Source organism: Aotus nancymaae, unplaced genomic scaffold, assembly GCF_030222135.1.
Source record: "Aotus nancymaae isolate 86718 unplaced genomic scaffold, 86718_ANA_hifiasm-v0.15.2.pri h1tg000058l, whole genome shotgun sequence".
NCBI classification, from domain to species: Eukaryota; Metazoa; Chordata; class Mammalia; order Primates; family Aotidae; genus Aotus; species Aotus nancymaae.
In genome coordinates, this window is record NW_026988472.1 from 48854017 (window position 1) to 48874283 (window position 20267).

General features: G+C 49.1%; 1 protein-coding gene across 7 annotated transcripts in view; it reads right to left on the reverse strand.

The window, feature by feature from the left end:
- SHROOM2 (shroom family member 2) overlaps positions 1-20267 on the reverse strand; it is a 166903-nt gene that overhangs the window by 40862 nt on the left and 105774 nt on the right. Inside the window, exons 4-5 of one of the 7 annotated variants that reach the window (XM_021671559.2) lie at positions 17315-19652; positions 15764-15864 (exon numbers count right to left, since the gene is read on the reverse strand). In XM_021671559.2, the coding sequence (XP_021527234.2) occupies positions 15764-15864; positions 17315-19652 (2439 nt within the window). Of the gene's footprint in view, positions 1-689; positions 1222-1313; positions 1538-15763; positions 15865-17314; positions 19653-20267 lie in introns of those variants that run through there. The other 6 variants (XM_064364530.1, XM_064364532.1, XM_064364531.1 and 3 more) reach the window with 6 other exon arrangements.

Consider the following 20267-nt stretch of genomic DNA (forward strand, 5'->3'; position numbering starts at 1 on the left):
CATGACTTCAAAGGTCCTAATTTGTAATGAAAAGAAATATGCCAACCATTCATCAACTTGATATCAAATCTTCAGCTTTTTATGGTACATTAAAATATTATTTTCCACTCATTTTATAATTCTTAAGACCATCTACAAGGCAGTGGGCTGTTTAGTTGTAAGTGCTAGCCAGGTAGATTTCCAAAAACCTTTCTTCAAACTCCTTTGCCTTTTTACCTTTCAACTAACACAACAGCTAAAAACATGCATTTCAAAATGACACCTACTCATGTGAGTCAGTTAACGCAGACCAAAGAGAGAGCCTGTGTGTGCACACATATTTATACATCAATTTCCCTGTGAAAATGGCATCGACGCTCTGCACACACAAAAGCTTCCTTTAGTCAAGCAAAGGAATTTCAACCATTTAGAAATATAGCCAAAACTAATCATCTCTTTCTTTTATCACAACATAAAAGCGGGGGAAACACATGTATAGTAAAACCCTTCAACTGTCACAATCAAGCCAAAGAGCAAAATAAAAGAACTGGAAAATGCCAAGAACCATGGTGATTCCATTCTATTTAAATTATCTCACTGCAATTAGCAGGCGATGCATGCATTCAGGGTGCATTTCTCATGACTAAACATGCACACCTGATTTCGCCGCTTTTTTTTTTTTTTTTTTCATTTGGATGTAGCTGACTCACCATTTTTTCTCAATGTCCATATTCAATGTCTGAGTAGTGGGAATGCCTGTTTCTTACTGCTATTGAAAAAGAAAAGGCAAACAAGGCAGGCAGGTCTTCATGCGATGCTGGCGTCCTCCAGCCAGCTCCCTCCGGGAACTCATCTGCAGAACTCACATGGAGCAAGGGTCCCACATACCAAGGGCTGCAGTTCCATCAGTGCAGATGACGGCTCTACAAATTCCAGCCTAGAACACGGTGTTAAGAGCATTGCCTTCCAGTTCCAGTGTGCTTTCAGCTAACTGTGAATCCCAAAGCTGCAAAAATTGCATGCATCCACAGGCACATACGCAGCACCAGCAAGCGTGCCCTCGCACATACGTGCATGCCTGCAGAGCTCAAGCCGGAATCTGCACCCTGATTTGCATTATTTCTCATCTTCATGCAGAACAACAATGAGAACACATTCGCCTACCTCGCCAGACCTTACCCACAGCATTGTGAGCTGACAAGCAACCTGCCCTTCAAGACAGCAGAACAAAAGAGCCACTGGGAACTACAAACCCCTAACAAACCACGCAGGCATCCTGAAACCAGTCCCATCTGGGATGAACTGCCCCGAGAGCAAAGGCAGGGGTCCCTTACCCGGCTCTGCTTAACCGCGCTGGATGGGAGCTCCCCCAGCTGTGAAGGCAGCAATGTGCTTCAGGGACCCAGAGCCCGCCTCTGCTGCAGCCCTCCTCCTGCCTACTGAATGGAGTCCTAAAGCCAAGCTCACAACAGCTGGCCTGTCTGTGCCTGCTGTCTTGTTGATGGGCAAGCTCACGCAGGCTCTGTCAACCTTCACCTCCACGGCTCAAGACTCCGTGTGCATTTCCCATCACTTCATCAGCAATTCCTCACAGTGGGGACGTTCCCAACACTTCAGTGCTTAAACCCCAAAAGTCTTGTACTTTAAAACCCCAAAAGGCTTGGGGGGCAGGCTTCTTTTACGTCGTGTGTGTGTGTGTGTGTGTGTGTGTGTGTGTGTGTTTAGAGACAGGGTCTCGCTCTGTCTCCCAGGCTGGAGTGCAGTGGTTTGATCACAGCTCACTGTAGCCTCCAACTCCTGGGCTCAAGCGATCTTCCTGCCTCAGCCTCCCAAAGTGCTGGGATTACAGGTATAAGCCACTGTGCCCAGCACTTATTATATTTTAATGGGGAAATATAGAAAGCCCACTGCACTGATGTTACAGCTTTCTCTATTTAATGATGCTAGATAATCCTATAACATATGTGGCACACAGTTCAACTCTACAACCATAAGGAGACAAAAGAAAACATTCAACAGCCTATTCTATGTCCGTATGTTCTTGGGTTGATTACACACTCATTAGGAATGTAACCCATCAAGCAACGAACAAGTGTTTCCGGAAGTCTGTGTGCAAGGCACTCAGGGAAGAAGACAAAGGCAGGCTAGCCCTGACTTTCTCAATTCACCATTTTACAATGATCTGTATTTAAAGTCCCTGCACCCCACCTCCCTCCTAATGCAGCCCCAGACCTCCAGGAAGCAGCGTCGCCAGCTGCTATGCCTCACAGCCCTATCCCACCCTCCCGCATCCTGGGCTTAGCCACCAGGACGGAATTTCTCTTTCCAATCTGCTCCTGTCAACCTCTTCTACATTCATAGCAATTACTTCCAACTCTTGCTCATTTCTCCAAATAACATATGCTGCTTTGCAGCCTTTACTGTATCACTGCTATTTTAGATTTTTTTCCCCCATATCGACACTTGATCTTAGGCACTATGCTGATTCATTAATGTTATATCGCTTAAGCATGTAAATAAGCCTGAGAGCAAGGTTGCTCTGCACATCCCCATTATCCAGGGCCGTGAGGTCAGCAAGCTTGGGGGCCTGACACACTTACACTGAGAAGCAGAATGAGGATTCGAGCCTGTGTCTTCCACTCCAAAGCCCATGTTCTTTCCAGTATTTTTCATCTTCACGTATTACTTTACCAAGTACATGTTCCTGTCTTTAAGAGAGGGTGCCACTCACCCCGGGCCATCTCCATTTCCCAAATGCTCAACACATACTGCCAGGCCACACAGGGGACAGGAATCCGCTGATGGCTGATTAAATATTTTATTATAGGGCTGGGTGTGGTGGCTCATGCCTATAATCCCAGCACTTTTGGGAGGCTGAGGTGGGAGGATCGCTTGAGCCCAGGAGTTGGAGACCAGCCTGGGCAACATGACAAGACATCGTCTCTACACAAAAATTAAAAAAAAAAATTTCATTACATTTCAGTCCCTACAAGGTGTGTTCCTAATACTTATAAACTGAGTAACTCAAAATGCATTGTAAGAATACAATTTTAATTATACATTTCATTTCTTTAATTTTTGTAGAGACATGGTCTTGCTATTTTTGCTGTTGTCGTTGTTTTCATTTTTGAGATGGAGTCTCACTCTGTCACCCAGGCTGGAGTGAGGTGGCGTGATCTCAGCTCACTGCAACCTCTGCCTCCCAGGTTCAAGCGATTCACCTGCCTCAGCCTCCCAAGTAGCTGAGATTACAGGCGTATGCCAACATGCCCAGCTAATTTTTGTATTTTTAGTAAAGATGGGGTTTCGCCATGTTGGTCAGGCTGGTCTCGAACTCCTGACCTCAGGTGATCCACCCGCCTTGGCCTCCCAAAGTGCTGGGATTACAGGCATGAGCCACCACACCCGGTCAGGGTCTTGCTATGTTGCTCAGGCTGATCTCAAACTCCTGGCTTCAAGTGATCCTCCTGCCTCGACCTCCCAAAGTGCTTGGATTACAAGCATGAGCCACTGCACCTGGCCAGCACCTCATTTTAGAATGAGTTTACATCTACCAAAAAATTACAACAGCAGGGTGAGAGCTCCCATCTGCCCTCTACCCACTTCCCCCTATTATTAATATCTGGCATTACCATGGGGTATGTTTGCCATAGTTAATGAATCAATATTGGTACATTAATATTAACTAAAGGTCACATGTTATTCCAATTTTCTTTTTATTCAATGTCCTCTTTCTATCCTCGAACCTCATCCAGGTACTGCATCACACTCAGGAATGCTTCTTCCAGCTCTTGCTGTGAGGGTGCTACAGCTTTAGACTGAACATTTGTGACTTCTACCCCAGAATTCATATATTGAAACATAACCCCCAGGTGGTGGTGTTAGGAGGTGCGGCCTCTAGGAGGTAATTAAGTCATAAAGAAGGGGCCCTCGTGAATGGGATTAGTGCCCTTTTAAAAGGGACCCCTGCTGTTTATAAGTCATATCATCTTAGGTATTTTATTATAGCAGCCTGAATAGGCTACGATCGTTTCTCAGGTTTTCCTTGTTTTTGATGCCCTTCACAGTTTTGAAGAGGTCCGTTCCGGCATTTTGCAGCATATCCCTCAACTGGGAACTGTCTGATGCGTTTTTATGATGAGCCTGGGACTTGTGGGGAGATAACGTGGAAGTGAAGTGCCACTGTCATTCTATGATATCGAGGGTGCATGCCGTGGGTACGACTTACCTGTCAATGTGGACCCCGACGACTTGGTGAAGTGGTTTCGTGTTTGGTGATTGTTTTGTGTTTCACTGTGGTCAATGAGACTCACACACACACACAGCCATGGTCATGCATGCCATCCACACGCTTGATTTAGATTCTAAGAGCTAGCATGGAAACGAACACACAAAAATTTAAACTGGAAAACAGGACAGACACCATGATCACTTGGTGAAGCTGGTATAAGCTGGCTTCTCCAGTGTGATGTTCCTCTCCCTGGCGCCCCCAGCCACACTGTCTCTTTGGAGGGAGCTTACCGTAGGTAGCCCACACTGACCGTGGGGAGCTGCGCCCCACCTCCTTAAGGGCAGAGGAGCTACACGAACAATTTGCAATTTTCTGCACAGCAGATTTCTCTATTCCTCATTTGTTAATTTATTCAACCATTCTGTGTATGAGTCTGGGCTGTGCATTCATTTTATATATTGGGTTATAATGATCCACTACTACTTAATTTTGCTGCTTAAACTGTTCTGCCTTTGGTCACCATTGGCTCCTGTGTCTCAACGACATACCCACACTGTTGTTACTGCTGGGTTTACTTAGGGGTGTATCCGAGCACTTCCTTATTTTCTGGCACTTTAAGATACTCCAGGCTCATCTTGTACAGTCCCAGCCCCAAGCCTAGACTCAGCCATTCCTCTGAGGAGCCCTGGTTCCTTTTATTGGAGAAGAGTCTTAGAAAACAAGATGTGCATGCTGGCTGTGCACTAGGAATCCTGTTTTTTTGTTTTTGCTTTCTTTGAAAGACAGTCTCATTGTCACCCAGGCTGGAGTGCAGTGGCACCATCACTGCAGCCTTCACCTCTTGGGCTCAAGCGATCCTCCCAATCCAGCCTCCCAAATAACTGGGACTACAGGTGCACCACCATGCCCAGCTAAATTATTTTCTTAAGAGATGGGGTCTCACTATGTTGCCCAGGCTGGTATTGAACTCCTGGGCTCAAGCAATCCTCTCAGCCTCCCAAAGTGCTGGGATTATAGCACTAAGAATCCATTCTTAAAGGAAACTCTTCATGAATTACTTCTAAACAAAAAGCACATTTATTATATTCAAGTTTATAATGTGGCTTTTCAGATATCCATGTTTCTTAGAGACAGGCATGATTATCAGGGCTTATGAGATGCTCAAATCTTTTCGTAGATTGTACAGTATTAATACTATTAAGATTTAAAATAATAATCATTGTAATAAAATGCACACAAATCTGCTTTTAATTGGCACAAAGCATGTGTGCCCTTGAAAAATCTCACAAATAAAAAAAGAACAGAATGAAATCACCACCCTAGTACCCTTATGTTCTGAAAGAACTTCCTCCTCACCTCTTAGACAGTCTTGGTGAAACCTTAAACTTTTCTGAGTCACTTTCCATGAATTGAGTAGCATGCCCAGCCCACGTGGTCCAAGGACAACCTTCCCTGACCCAGGCTATCGCTACCAAGTCAGAGAAGCTGGTGCTACAGCATCCTGCATGCTCCTGCATTCTTGGGCTATGAACAAGCCGCAGCTCCCTCTATTTGGACAAAGCAAACTTGCCCAAGTTAACCACACCAGAGACGGGGAGATGGATATCATGTTGCAAGATAATCATGAAGTACTACAAAGAAGCCTCTTTGAAAACATCCAGACAGACTGCCACTGGGTTCCGTGCTCCCTGTCCTGAGCACAGTCATGTAAGCAACCCTTACCTCCCTCCACTAAGCCCAGCACGGCTGGCAAGCAAACCTTTGTGTAAAGGACCAGATGGCAGATATTTTCAGCTCTAGGAGCCATCTGATCTGTTGCAATGACTCAACTCTCTGCCATCACACAGAGAAAGCAGCCACAGGCAGTCTGTGAGCAAATGGATGTGGCTGCATGCCAATAAAACTTTATTTTAAAAAACAGACAGGGGGCCAGAGTTGGCCTGTGGACCATAGTTTGCTAACCCCTCACTAAAGCAATGGTTACACAATCCTCTCCTCTATTGAGTCATCAACATCTGCTTCCCTAGAACTTGAAACCAGTGAGTCTAAGGGTGCTTTATCATATTCTTCCAAGTAGAGAAGAAAGCTGCTCTGCTCCCCCAGGAACTTGTTTCCAAGTGACCCTGACCTAGACTGCTCAACCTTTCACCATCTGACACCACTCGATTTGGGTGAGCTGCTTGAGAGTGTCTCACAGACCATGAGACCCAAACTCTGCAGATGAGTCCGGAAGTGATCTGAGAAAGGATGGGATTTGCTTAGGAGAAGGAGAGCTGGGAGGGAGCTCTGGTACATACAGTAGGCAAACACAGAGTGGAAAGGGGCACAGCAGCATGGAGACTTTCTATTCAGAGACACAGCCTGTGTCACTCTGACTCCAGTTCTGCTCAGGGAGCCACAGGTAAAACTACCTGTGCCCGGTAAATAGGAAGCGGGGCTGACTCACAGAAAGAAACAAACGGCTTGAAGGAAGGGGCCAGGCAAGTTCTGCAGGGGACATCCACACACCTGACTCAGCGGCTTCCTCATCTTGCTTCCTGCTTTAGGGCAGGGCAGGAAGGAATGTGGAGAAGGGAAGGGCCCCCGTGGCTGCCGGGTCCAGTGGAACAGTGGGAATGCTGCCCCCACTGCCAGGGGATCAGCAACGGCTGAAATCTAGCCAGGGTAACTCTTAGCAGGCCCGCAGGGAGGGTGACCTAGTCACCATGTGGCTGCTTTTGCACTATCATGGCAGAACTGAGTGGTCGCAGCAGGGACACTATGTCCCTCTGAGTCGAAAATATTTATCATCTCATCTTCCACAAACTTTGTCAATCTCTGAGCTACAGCCACTTAATGCACAGACTCATTCATTCATTCATTCATTCATTCATTTTTTTGGAGACAAGAGTTTTGCTCTTCTTGCCCAGGCGCCTGCCACCATGGCTGGCTAATCTTTTGTATTTTTCGTAGAGACAGGGTTTCACCATGTTGGCCAGGCTGGTCTTGAACTCCTGACCTCAGGTGATCCACTCACCTCAGCCTCCCAGACTGCCAGGATTATAGGCGTGAGCCACCACACCCGGCCTCACAGACCCATTTTAAATTTTAAGTTTTCTTGTGGATTCCCAGTGTTGAGAGTTTTTTTAAAGACTGAGATAAAATATAAACTTTGCTCTTTGAAACAGTACAGTTCAGCAGTTTTGAGTATAGTCACAGCAGTCACCACTACCTGATTCCAGAGGATTTTCATCACTCCAGAAAGAAGCCCCGTGCCCATGAACAGTCTCTCCCTCATTTCTCCTCCCTCAACCCCTGACAGCCACTAATCTACTTTCTAACTACAGATGTGCCTATTCTGGACATTTTATATAAATGACATCATACAATATGTGGCTTTGATTTTTTTATTAGACTGCTAAATATGTCTATATATGAAATCTGTTTGTTTCCTTATTTTTATAATTCTTAGGCTATAAAACACAAAACAAATCTGCAAGTTACATGCAAACAAAACTGTAAAGCTGATGTCAGGTGTATATGACAGGTGACATGGCTTCGCTGAGAGTGAACCACAACTCTCACGGCTCTGGGCAATGCAGTGTCGCTGCTTCTGAGCCCAGCTATCAAAGTTTCCTGGGTGCCACAGAAGGACTCATCTCAGCCATCACTTTTCTTTCGACTAACACGACACAGAGCTCTGCTGGCATGGCATCGTGCTGTCCTGTCCCTCATCCACAGGGAGTGCATCATTTACAGGGGAGTCCTCAACTTCCTCTTTTCTCCCACCAAGGGTGATTGTGTCAGCACCGCGGCCAATGAGACTCCCACACACACACAGCCATGGTCATGAAGCACACCATTCACAACGCCTGATTTCGATTCTAAGAGCTAGCATGGAAACGAACACAGAAAAATTTAAACTGGCAAAGAGGACAGACATGTTCCCAAGTGCCACGTGTGAGAAAGCCCAAAGCAGAAATACATCACTGGCTCCCGCACCGTCACCGTCACCGCCCATGCGTCAGTCCTCCTGCACCCTCTGGCCTTCTGGATTCTCCTGGGGGTGGAGGCGGTGGCGAGCTGTGTGGTATGAAGGGGCCTGAAGCGGGCTGCTCAGCTGGCCCAGTGGGATGCAGACCTGACACGTGCTGCGAGCTCTGGCGGCCTCCTCTGGGAATTCTTTGGGTTTGTGCAGATTTAAAAGACACAAAACTCGTGGGAATATTTGAATGCATTTTCTATTTATATTCAGAAGGAGGTGACTCAGAACTATTTCCTTTTTTATTTCAAATGTGTGGGCCTTCAGAAAACAGATGAGCTAAATCGATTTGAGACTAGCTGCAAGGACCTAACAGCCACCTAAGACACTGAATCTATGGGACTCTTAAGACCAACTTTATTTTTTATTTTTATTTTTTTTGAGACGGAGTTTCGCTCTTGATACCCAGGCTGGAGTGCAATGGCACAATCTCGGCTCACTGCAACCTCTGCCTCCTGGGTTCAGGCAATTCTCCTGCCTCAGCCTCCTGAGTAGCTGGGATTACAGGCACGCGCCACCGTGCCCAGCTAATTTTTTGTATTAGTAGAGACGGGGTTTCACCATGTTGACCAGGATGGTCTCGATCTCTTGACCTCGTGATCCACCCGCCTCGGCCTCCCAAAGTGCTGGGATTACAGGCTTGAGCCACCGCGCCCGGCCAAGACCAACTTTAAAAGCGAACACATTGGCTGGGTGCAGTGTGGTGGCTCACCCTTGTAATCCCAGCACGCTGAGAGGCTGAGGCAAGAGGATCACTTGAGGTCAGGAGTTTGAGGCCAGTCTGCGCAATATGGTGAGACCCTGTCTCTACAAAAACTTTTTTTAAAAAATTAGCTAGGTAGGTGGTACATGCCTGTGATCCCAGCTATTTGGGAGGATCGCTTGAGTTCGGAGGTCGAGGCTGCAGTGAGACATGTCTGGGCAACAGAGTGAGACCCTGTCAATGAATCGATTAATCAATCTATACAGCCTTCAGGGTGACTGCCTGTGTCCCCTCAGCCCAACCTGGGTAGAGGACTGGACTAGGACACAGCCAAGAGGAATGGTGGCTGGAGGAAGCTAAAGGGGAGGATGGAAATCTATGTTTCCAGGTAGCTCTCTGGAGAAAGGTGAAAGCCACAAAGGATCCTGTAACATGCAAACTCAGCCAAGGTCAGTCCAGAGGCTGAGAGCTTTGAAGAATGCAGCCAGCTGACAAGAACGGAGGCCAGAGGAGAGGCAGAATGAAGGGGGGCTGCCACGTCAGCATGCGCTACGGGAGTCTCTCCCCCAAGAGAGGCTGCCGGGGGCTCCAGGTGGCTCACCTGGCTAGCTACCAGGGATGGGGCTGCTGCAAAACGAAGAGGCAGCTTTCGACAGGGCTGGATTCTTCTGGAAAGGCAAGTCTCAGGCCATAGCACGGGAGTCACGAGGGATGAAGAAGCCTGTGCAAGTACCGTTACGTATATTGGCATCCAATCACAAGGCAGCAACTGTTATATTTTTTGTAGAGATGGGGTCTTGCGAGGTTGCCCCAGCTAGTCTCCAACTCTTGGACTCAAGTGATCCTCCTGCCTCAGCCTCCCAAAGTGCTAGGATTAGAGACGCGTGCCACTGTGCCTTGCTCAATGACACAAATTCTGTTTGTAGAAGAATGCTTACCTGCCCCATCTAGAACTGGGATGCCCGAGTTAAATTTTCCTGTGTATTTCCCTCTGGCTTCCCTCAGCTCTGGCATCTCGGGGCGTTGGTCACTTTCACCCTCCTTTTTTACGCTTCTCCCTCCACATGAGGGTTTTGTGGATCTGCTTCCCTGTTCTTGCTTCTCCTCCTCAGCCTAAATCCTGTAACCATAAACTATCACCTGAAAGCTATTCCTTCTAAATAATGTAGAGTCAGGAGACCAAACCAACAAGTAAACAAACGGCGGCCGTCTGTCTTGGTTCTGGGTTTTTTAAGTCCCCATGAGTATAAATGTAAGGAAAAACTGTAGTTGGTAAGACATTAAAAACAAGGCCAGGTGTGGTGGCTCACACTTGTAATGCCAGCACTTTGGGAGGCTGAGATGGGTAGATTGTTTGAGCCCACGAGTTCAAGACCAGCTTGGGCAACATAGCGAGACTTCATCTCTACAAAAAATACAAAAACTACCTGCCACGGTGGTGTGCACCTGTAGTCCCAGCTACGCCAGAGGCTGAGGTGGGAGGATCACTTGAGCCCAGGAGGTGGAGGCTGCAGTGAGCAGAGGTCGCACCACTGCACTCCAGCCTGGGCGAGAGCGCGAGACCCTGTCTCCAAAAACAACAACAAAGACATAAAAACAAGCCCACTAGAGCCAGGCAGCAGTCTTTCTCTACAGCTACCGTTTATCCCTTCTGGAGTGAGAGTGTTACGTCCACAAGTACTCCCTGCACAAGAAGAACCTTTCTGTTCAGCATGCAGTACTACACTGTATAAAGCTATGCAGAATGCTGGGCTCTGCCTCGACAAAATTCCAAGATCAAGTTTCACCTTTTTTTATCCTAACCCGATCTAGCACAGTCTTCATAATTACCTAGCAGAGCAGCTCAGAATGGAAAGCTTCAATTGCCGTGAGCTAATTGAAGGCCAGCGAAAGCAAACGTCTGTCCTAAAGTGACAAATGAGGGGGAGAGCCTGAATGACAAATCTGTTACTTATTCTGAAATCTACATGTAAGAAGCTTGTTTTGTAAATGAAAAATTGGTCTTCGCATGAACCTCTGTACACTAAGTCACCTCTCAGGGTAAACATCCAGGAAGATGACCCTCAGGTTGGTTCAGCTTGTTTATAAATACTATATGAAAGCAAATTTTTCCCTAAAGGCTCTATTTCACATGCATTCAATTTTGCAGCTGGTATTGGGATTTAGAATACACTCTCATACTTCGCCTCCCCTCCCATCTGTCCCAACAAAATACAAGCCTGAGGTCAGTGCCAGCTCATCAGCACTTGGCAGTGGCTCCTGCAGGCGGGGGCGGAAGTGGCTGCAAGAAGGCAGAGAAGGAAGACACTGCCAGCACCCACAGCTCCAGGGGCCACCCCCAGATCTCACTTCAGTGCCAGTCTCCGGAGCCTCCCAGAACAGTCCTCACCCAAGGCCTCTCGAAATTGAGGAGCAAAGAACAAATGTGGTACATCTAAACTTTCCTACAAGGTCTAAAATCTCATACCAAAAAACAAATTTGTGCTACCTAATTTATTTTGAGATGTTTATGTCTTCTTGATTCCAAATGCCATGCTAGTGCAGAAGGATAAGTAAAGCCCATTTCACTTACTAGTGTGTAAACTAAAATCCTAAATAAAATTTTAGGACACAGAATGTACCAATATGGAAAGATTATTCACCACAATCAAGAAAGACTGACTCAAGGAAGGCCAGCCTGGTATCTATCCATTCAGCCACCAATACATCTGCTTATACATCCACCTACTCATCCTTCGATCCATTTTCCCATTCACTCACCCATCCCTTCCCATGCTTCCATCCATCCATGCACTCATGTATCCATTCATCCACTTACCCTCCCATCCATCCATCCATCCATCTACTTATCCATCCATCCATCTACTTACTTTTCCATTCATCCATCTATCCACCCACCTAGCCATCCATCCATCCATCCATTCATCCACCCACCCATCTACCCACCCACTTGCCTTCCCATCCTCCACTCATCCATCCATCCACTTACTCTTCCATCCATCCATCCACCTACCCACCCGTCCACTTACCCTCCCATCCATCCATACACCTCTACATCCATCCACTTACTCCTCCATTCATCCATCTATCCATCCATGCACTCCTACATTCCATCCATCCATCTATCCACTTACCCTTTCATCTATCCATCTATTCATCCACCCACTGTCCACACCCTCCATCTATCTACCTGAGGACTGGTCCATCCATCTGTGTACTCATCCACCCATCTGTGCATCCACCAGTCCTCCATCCAGCTAACCATTTATTGAGCATGTAATCTGTGCAGGAATTATGTCAGGTACAGGGTACTGAGAAATGAAAAAGTAAAATCCAGTCTTCCAGGAGCCAACAGTCCAGCCCAGCAGACAGCAAGGACAGGGGAAGGTGTGTAAATACATCCGTGATGTGAGTATAAGAGTCACTGTCCCCCTGCCAGACCATCCTAGTCTGAAGAGGTTACCACATTCATGAGGCAGATGTCCACTTTCAAGGTAAACTCTTAAAGGTAGAATGACTTCAGTTACACCGTGCCAAGGAATCCTCCAGTCAGATTTCTCAAAAAGCCCTCCAGTCAGGTTTTGCCAGATGCCCCTCTTCTCTGCCACCCACAGGATGACAGCTCCCTCTTCCCTTCATCTTAAAGCCTTTCACATCTGTCATGAATGGAAAGCATGGTCAGCTGAAGGGTGGGATGACACTTCCTGAGTGACCTGACAGCAGGTAGAAGTGATGGCTATAGAGGTAAAATGGAGAAGTAGGGACAGTTCTCCCAGTGTTAGAGACTGAACTGTGTTCCACAAAATCCATGTGCTGAAGCCCTAACCCTTAGTATCTCAGAATGTGACCGTATTGGAAGACAGGGCCTTAGAAGAAGTAATTAAGGTAAAATTAGGTAATTAGGGAGGGCTCTGATCCAATAGGACTGGGGTCCTTATAAGAAGAAATAAGGATACTGAAATGCACAGAGGGACGACTCTGTGAGGACACAGGGAGAAGACAGCATCTACAAGCCTAGGAGAGAAGCCCCAGGAGGAACCAGCCCTGTTCACGCCTTGATGTGGAGCTTCCAGCCTCCAGGACTGTGGGAGGATCCATTTTTGTTTGAGCCCCTGAGTCTGAAGGAGTTCGTCATGGCCACACTAGGTAACAGACAGACCCAGCATTCAAGGGGCCCCAAGTCAGCAGGCAAGAGCACTTCCCCAAAGCAGGCTCCTGAAGGCTATGACACCTGAGCCTGAGGGTCTGGGGTGAAGCCTCTGGTGGCAGTGGGGTTGGGGGGCAGGGGGCTGTTCAGAACAGAAAAGCTACAGGGAAGCAAACGTGCTGGGTCTGCTCCCTCAGGTTCAGGTCTGTTTCAGCTCAACCACCACCTGCTTCCCCTAACCCAGCCAGCAGTCACTTTGCTCTCTCTCCTCTGAGCTTCATGTAAGTTTAAAACAAAATTACAAATAATGTATCATCACTTCAATCTGCCCTCCTTGTCTTTATATTAACATAGGATCTCGAACCTCACAAAAAATGTTCTATTTGGTTCACACGAGCAACAACAACAAAAAATAATTCCGATCTCAACATTCTTTTGTTATCCAAACAGAATACAACAACAAATACTTTTTCTTGTCATGCATTGGTTATCAGAGCAGTACTTCATATGATTTACACAGACATGTTTACATTATTTTAAATTTATGCAAAACACTGGGTATCTTCAAACCTTTGTAGTCTAGATTTTCTTTTCGGCGGGCAAAGGACATCCTTTGCCTGAACTTTGACTTCTATTATTCTCCATTTTAAGTTTTCAAGTGTATTTTTTCTCACTGATCCTTCAGAAATGAAAGTCTCTGAAAAAAGTTGAAAACTTTTCAACCTACATATTCTCAAATTTCATCGTGCCTCGCCACTCCAAAAAAAAAAGCTCACACAATTCTGCAAATTGCTGGGTTGGTAGCTCAAAAGCAGAGTTTCTGGAACTAATTTCTTTGGAGTGGTTATGCAGTCTGCTGGGAGACACGGCCTTGATGAATGAAGCATGGGCCCCCCCGCTTCCTCTCGACCCTTTCAGCATCGACAGCGCTATTCACTCACTCACACACAGCCTGCACATGACAGCTGTTCAGGGCGACCCCCTCCACGCAAAGCAGAGCGATCTACTCCCACCAGCACGGGTGCCCTCTGCACAGCTGATACGCTCATGGCATCAGGCAGAGCGCAGGAGCACAGCAAGGCCCGCAAGTGAAGAGCCCATCGAGCACTGCCCGAGATGCACCATACGGCCGGCCTCAATGGCCTGGGAGCTGGCTTGGAAAACAGACTGCAGCTGGCACTCAGCACGTGACCCATTAGGAATCCACAGTCATAAAGCTCTAATTGTGCTTCTCAGACACAGCTAAATTCTGTAGGTGGATTATTCGTCGGCCTTTCTGACCCATGCATTCTTGGTTTCAGCCTCGGAGTCTGTTAAGTAACTGCAGAGACTTCCTACACAATCACACGCACAATATCAATCCTGTCGCTGCAGAGTCACATAAATATTTGATCCCCTTGTAGAAGACTAACAGCTCTCAGTTTAAAGCCAAATGGGATAAAACCCCATTACATGAGGCTCTTGAAAGCAAACTTTTTAATTGGTAATTTCTGCAACAGAACCTTGAGTTTTGAGGTGTTTAATTTGAATGTCACGGCAATCACACAAGATTCTCAAGGCGACAGAAAAATCCACACCCGGGGACCCCGCCATGCATTTACTCCCATCCCTCCATTCGCCTTTTTAAAACAAGATTGCACCACATCTTCTGCAGAGACGCACGTTCTCTCCTCTTGCCCTCCTGGTGTGATGAAGGGCAAGATGATAAATATATATATTTTTTGAGACAGGGTCTCGCTCTGTTGCCCAGGCTGGAGTGCAGTGGTGTGATCCCCACTCACTGCAACCTCCACTTCCTGGGTTCAAGTGATTCTCGTGCTTGAACAAGTAGCTCAGCCTCCCGAGTAGCTGGGACTACAGGCGCCTGCCACCACACCCGGCTAATTTTTTTTTTTCTATTTTTAGTGGAGACAGGATCTCACCTTGTTGCCCATGCTGGTCCTGAACTCCTGAGCTCAAGCGAGTCACCTCCCTCAGCCTCCCAAAGTGCTGGGAATACAGGTGTGAGCCACCACACCTGGCCCAAATTATACTATGTATTTAATCTAACCCTATCCTCACTGCAACTACGTGGCTATGGTGCACATTCTGGAATTACAGCACAAAATGCTTTAATCTCCTGTGGCTGCCACAGTTCCTGCAGATGCTTGCAGCCTCTCTTTGGGAGTCGACTGACTTGATTTCTATTTTAAAGCTCAAAATTAACTCATTAACTAGGTCCAATTTAGGAAGGCCTGCCCTGTTCCTTTCTTGCTAACAATCCTTAGAGGCAACTCTGATTTCCAGGCCGCGGCTAGGCACACAGCTGTGTGCTAGATAGCTAAAGCTGCCCTTCTGTCAGGCTCTCCGTGCAAAGCATGCAGCTCCAGTTTGTTAAATGGGACTTCTCATTCTTTCTCCATAAGCAGTCTTACCGTGCAGAAAACACAGTAGCCATTTTAAGAACCAAAAAATGTCACCGCCGCGAAAGAAGGCCTCCCCGCCCTGGGCTGTATCTCCGGGCAGGGCTGCAGGGTGCACAGACACCCAGTGCATCAGAGATGCTGGAAATCATGCTGGATTTCAGCCGCTTTGGGTTTGGCAAAAGCCAGGCGTCTAGCCATGTTAACCAAACACTCACCCACCGTACAGAAGCCCACCCTCGGACACCTCTTCAGTAACTCTGAAACAAATTTCACCCACCTCGGCGTGGACTGTCCCTCCTCAGCACAGACTGCGGAGGGAAACTCTTCTCTGTGCTCGCCGGGGTCCCCTGCCTGCCTTCGTGGTTCGACAGAAGCTTCCTGCAAAGGGCAACACAATGAGACACCAAGTCCTCAAGCTGCCTTCCTCAGGACATCTGTGATTATGAAAGCCCTCATTTGTGGGTTCGCCTTGCCAGGGCAGCTCTACAAAGCATTTCATTGAGACGCCTGAACTAAGACCCCGCGTCTACTTCTGTTCTGGGCAGGAAACAGAACTCCTACGTGAAGCCTGTAAAAGTGTGTGGCACAATTGGCCAAAAGAAATAAAATAAAATACAGCTGGTCACAAATTATAGCGGTGAAGCCTCAAGCTCTAGGACTCGTCAGAGCCCGGGATTCTGGGATTCTTTGCTCCTGATGGAGCAAGCGTGGAATTCTCAGAGGTCATGCTGAATAGCCACAAGCCAGGGTATCCAACGGCGGAAACAAACACAGCGTCTGCGTGGTTTTTCAGAGCCGGGACACCACAGAGCAAACCAGCAGCTTGCTTTCCATGCACATATTAGACATCTTGTATTAAATCTACTAGTGGTTCTTTTTTTTTTCCTTTTTTTTTGAGACAGGGTCTTGCTCTTTTGCCCAGGCTAGAGTACAGTGGTGAAAACAGTTCACTGCAACCTCAACCTCCTGGGTACCGCCACACTTGGCTAAGTTTTTTTTCTTTGTTGTAGAGATATGGTCTTGCTTTGTTGCCCAGACTGATCTGGAACTCCTGGCCTCAAGTGATCATCCTTCCTCAGCCTTCCAAAGTGCTAGAATTACAAAGGCACCACCGCACCCACCCTAGATTCTTTTAAAAAGAAATTGTATCTATCACTGCAGAACTTTTTTTTTCCTTTGAGATGTGCAGATGTAACAGGGAGAAAAAGCTTTCAAAGGGAGCAGGGGCCAGAGACAGAATGTCGACTTTGAAGCAGGGCTGAGAAATATGCAGTTTTCTGGAAAGCTTGACATTAACTCTCACCTTAAAAAAGTGCAACAACTTAATGTGTTTTAAATACATTTTGCCCCAGAGCAATCCTTAAAAATACTTGCAAATAAAAACCTGAATACTAAAAAGACCCAAATACCAGAAACATGAAATGTCATCCATCAGTGTTTGAAAAGTGGCTATTGTATGTTGTTTTAAGCTTTTACATAAAGCACATATTTCCATGTCAGAAGGGTTAGTTATCATTCTCCACAGTTCCCCTCCAAGTTGTTCGCTGAGTATGAAGGTAGGAGCAAGCTACTCAAGGGGAAAGACAGTTAAATCCAGAGATTACGGAAAGGAGAACGAGAATGAAAAATGTGGGTTTTCGGGAATGTGTCACTTTTGTCCCCGAATACCTCTGACACAATGGACACCAGGAGATCTGGGAAAGGTAACTGCTTGCACAGCTGGAGCTGAGTAACCCTGGCGTCAGCCACTGCATTCTGGGTGTGTCCTGTCCTGGTGTTAAGATGACTCTCAAGGGGGGCCACACCCCCACTGTGGCTCCACGCTTACCTGCTTGTAGTGGTCTGTGGACGGCGAAGACCGGGACCTCCCGTGAACGTGCTGTGGCCTCTCGTGTGGGTCCAGGCCCACATCCAGGATGTCATCTGCTGAGTGGCAGCGCCCAGAGCTCCTGGCCTCCAGAGGCTTCCTTTGTTCCTTCCAGGAGGCCTGATACTCTGCAAAGGTGCCGAGCCTCCGTGGTGGGTCTGACGGCCCCGCCTTCTCCGCTGTGCTGTGAGTGCTGAGGCTCTCCCCAAGGGAGGTGGCACACGACCAAGGCTCCGTGACCTCACAGGTGCGGCCTGCTGTCCGCGGTCTCTCCGGCTTCTCTCTTGGAACTCCGTGAAGAGCTTGCCTCTGTGCAGGCCTCTGGGAAATGGGTTTGCTCGTTTCTTCAAAAAACTTCCACCTGTCGGCAAACGTGCCCATGGTATCCTCAGATGTCCTGGGGTGCTGGTGAGGACCGTAGCCCCCCGTGAGGCCCACCTCGTTCATCTTCTCGGGTTCCGAGTAGGACTTCAGTTTCTGCTCAGCTGTGAAGCGCCTCCGGCCTCCAATGCGGGGTAGGTGGGGCCCACCACCTGCAGATGAGGGCGGCTGGTCTGGGACGGCATCTGGATCCCCCATCTGGTGTTCTAGTGACTCCGGGTACGGGTCTGCTGGACTGGGGTCCAAGTCGCGGCGCTTGAAGGACGTCGCCCTCAGGACCCGGGCTTGGGCCTCCTTCAGGTGGTCTTTATAGGTGCCAGCGAGGGGTCCTTCCTGGGTGCCACCTCCTGACCCGGCCCTCCAGTGGCCGGTGGCATTCTCCGAGTCGCCTGCTGCAGTCAGAGCCACTGTGCTCCGGCTCTTCTGCAGCTTGGCTCTACGCATCTGGATCTCGTTCCGCAGGGTGGTGGCAAAGCGGTCACTTCTCCGGGTGGGCTTGCCTAGCTGGGCGTCGAATGGTGGTGGTGTGGCGGCGCTGCCCTCTGGGCTGCTCTCAGGCTGGCGCTTCCCCTCCTGGGTCAGGGAGTGCAGCAGGGGTGTCTCTTGCGGGCAGATCCTGCTACTGTCCCCGTCTGCCCACGGGGAGCCAGTTGCCGGCCGCTGGCTGGCTTTTTCCCCACGGCTGAACCTGGGAGGCTCCTGGGCTCCCACGGAGCAGCCCTCGGCCCCTGTGTCCAGTGGGTAACACTGTCCTATCGCGCAGGCATCTGGAGGACCCTCTGGCTGAGGTAGGTGGCGGCGTGGGCTCTGGCCCACAGGGGGTTGGGGAAGATGCTCGAGGGCCCTGGGGGCTGAGTCAGAAGGCCAGCATCCTGCCCGGAGCTGCGCAGCTTGCAGGCCTCCCTGCACACGGGGCGGCCAGGGGCCCTTCCAGCCGCTCCCCAGCTTCTGGTCGCAGCTGCTGGGCCCCCTCACCTGAGGAGGGCTGTCATTCTGGGAGCTGGCAGCCGCTGGCTCCTGTCCAAGGCTGTCAGCACAGAGAGTGCCGTGGTCGCTGTACGGGGGAGGGTGGCGGCCGGTACGAGGAGACTGTGGGAAGCGCACGTCTGAGCTGGACAGAGAAGCCTGCAGCCTGCCATAAGCTCCTTGGAGGGTGTCACTGGAGGGCGGCCAGCTGCCGTCTGCGCGGACCTCCCGCAGGCAGCCCGGGCCTCCCGAACCCTTCCCGAGGCTCCCCGGGTGTGCTGACTTCCACGGCTGATCAGTGGGCTCTTGTCTCCAGTCACTGCGGGGCTGAGGCTGAGCCTGAGCCAGGGCCGTAAAGTACTGCGCCGTGGCCGCCTCTGAGAACACAGGGCCCTGGGCCTTCTCGTGGCTCTTGGTGGCAGCAAAGCTGTCACTGCGGAGAGGGGGAAGGGGAGGAGGCGGGGAGGACGGTGCTTTCTTCTTATCAGGAACATACCAGACTGGCCCAAAATTGGACCTCCCAGGGGCAGCCAGCTTGGGCTCGACATTGTACTCTGGCCTGGTACCTTTGCCGCTGTCACTGGGGACCCTGGGCGGGAAACACCTGGGCTTCTCCTCCAAGCCCTGAGGGTCTCCTGCGGCCTGAGCCTGCCGGCCACCCTGCCTGGGAGCCTCCCAGAGGCCCACGCTGTAGAGGATGTTCTCTGCGGAGGAGGTGTCGGCCTTGGACAAGGTGTGGTCGGGAGTGCTGGAGCTGGTGGAGAAGGAGCCGTAGGCAGAGTCGCGCTTGCTGTGGGCGCCCAGGTGGTCGATGCTGCTGTTGGACTTGGCCGCTGAGAGGCGATCGGAGGGGTGGTCCAGACTGTCAACACTCCCCAGGGAGCTGAAGTGGTCTAAGGTTCGCTGTAGGTTCGTCTGTTCCCAGGAACTGGACAGGTCATGGGAGGAAGAACTGCAAGAATGAGAACAAGGCACAGTGTGCTTTAGCGTCAGCAATGGCAAAGGGCAAGGTGGTAGACACAGCTGGCCCTCTGTGGAAATACCAAAATGCCAAACAGTAACTTCCCAGGGTCAAGGTGCCGGGGCTGAGACTGCAGCTCAGCACATGGATTTCAGTAGATACAGGGAGCAACTGAGCGCAGGCTGAAAAGACTGTGTCCTTCCCACTGCATGCCTTTTTACCAGACAGATGCCTTTCAACCCTAGTGTGCGTTCTCAGCCTGATGCCCAGATGGCTGGCAGGCAACGTCTGCATTTACATGTCTATGGTCAATCAATAGCTAAGCGCAGGGGTGGGCACACCACAACCCAGGTTGTTGTTGTTGGTTTTGTGTGTGTGTGTGTGTGTGTGTGTGTGTGTGTGTTTTAGAAAGTCTCACTCTGTCGCCTAAGCTGGAGTACAGAGCGTGATCTCAGGTCACTGCAACCTTCGCCACCCAGGTTCAAGCAATTCTCCTGCATCACCCGCCCAAGTAGCTGGGATTATAGGCGCCTGTCACCATACCAGGCTAATTTTTTTTGTATTTTTAGTAGAGACGGGGTTTTACCATGTTGGCCAGACAGGTCT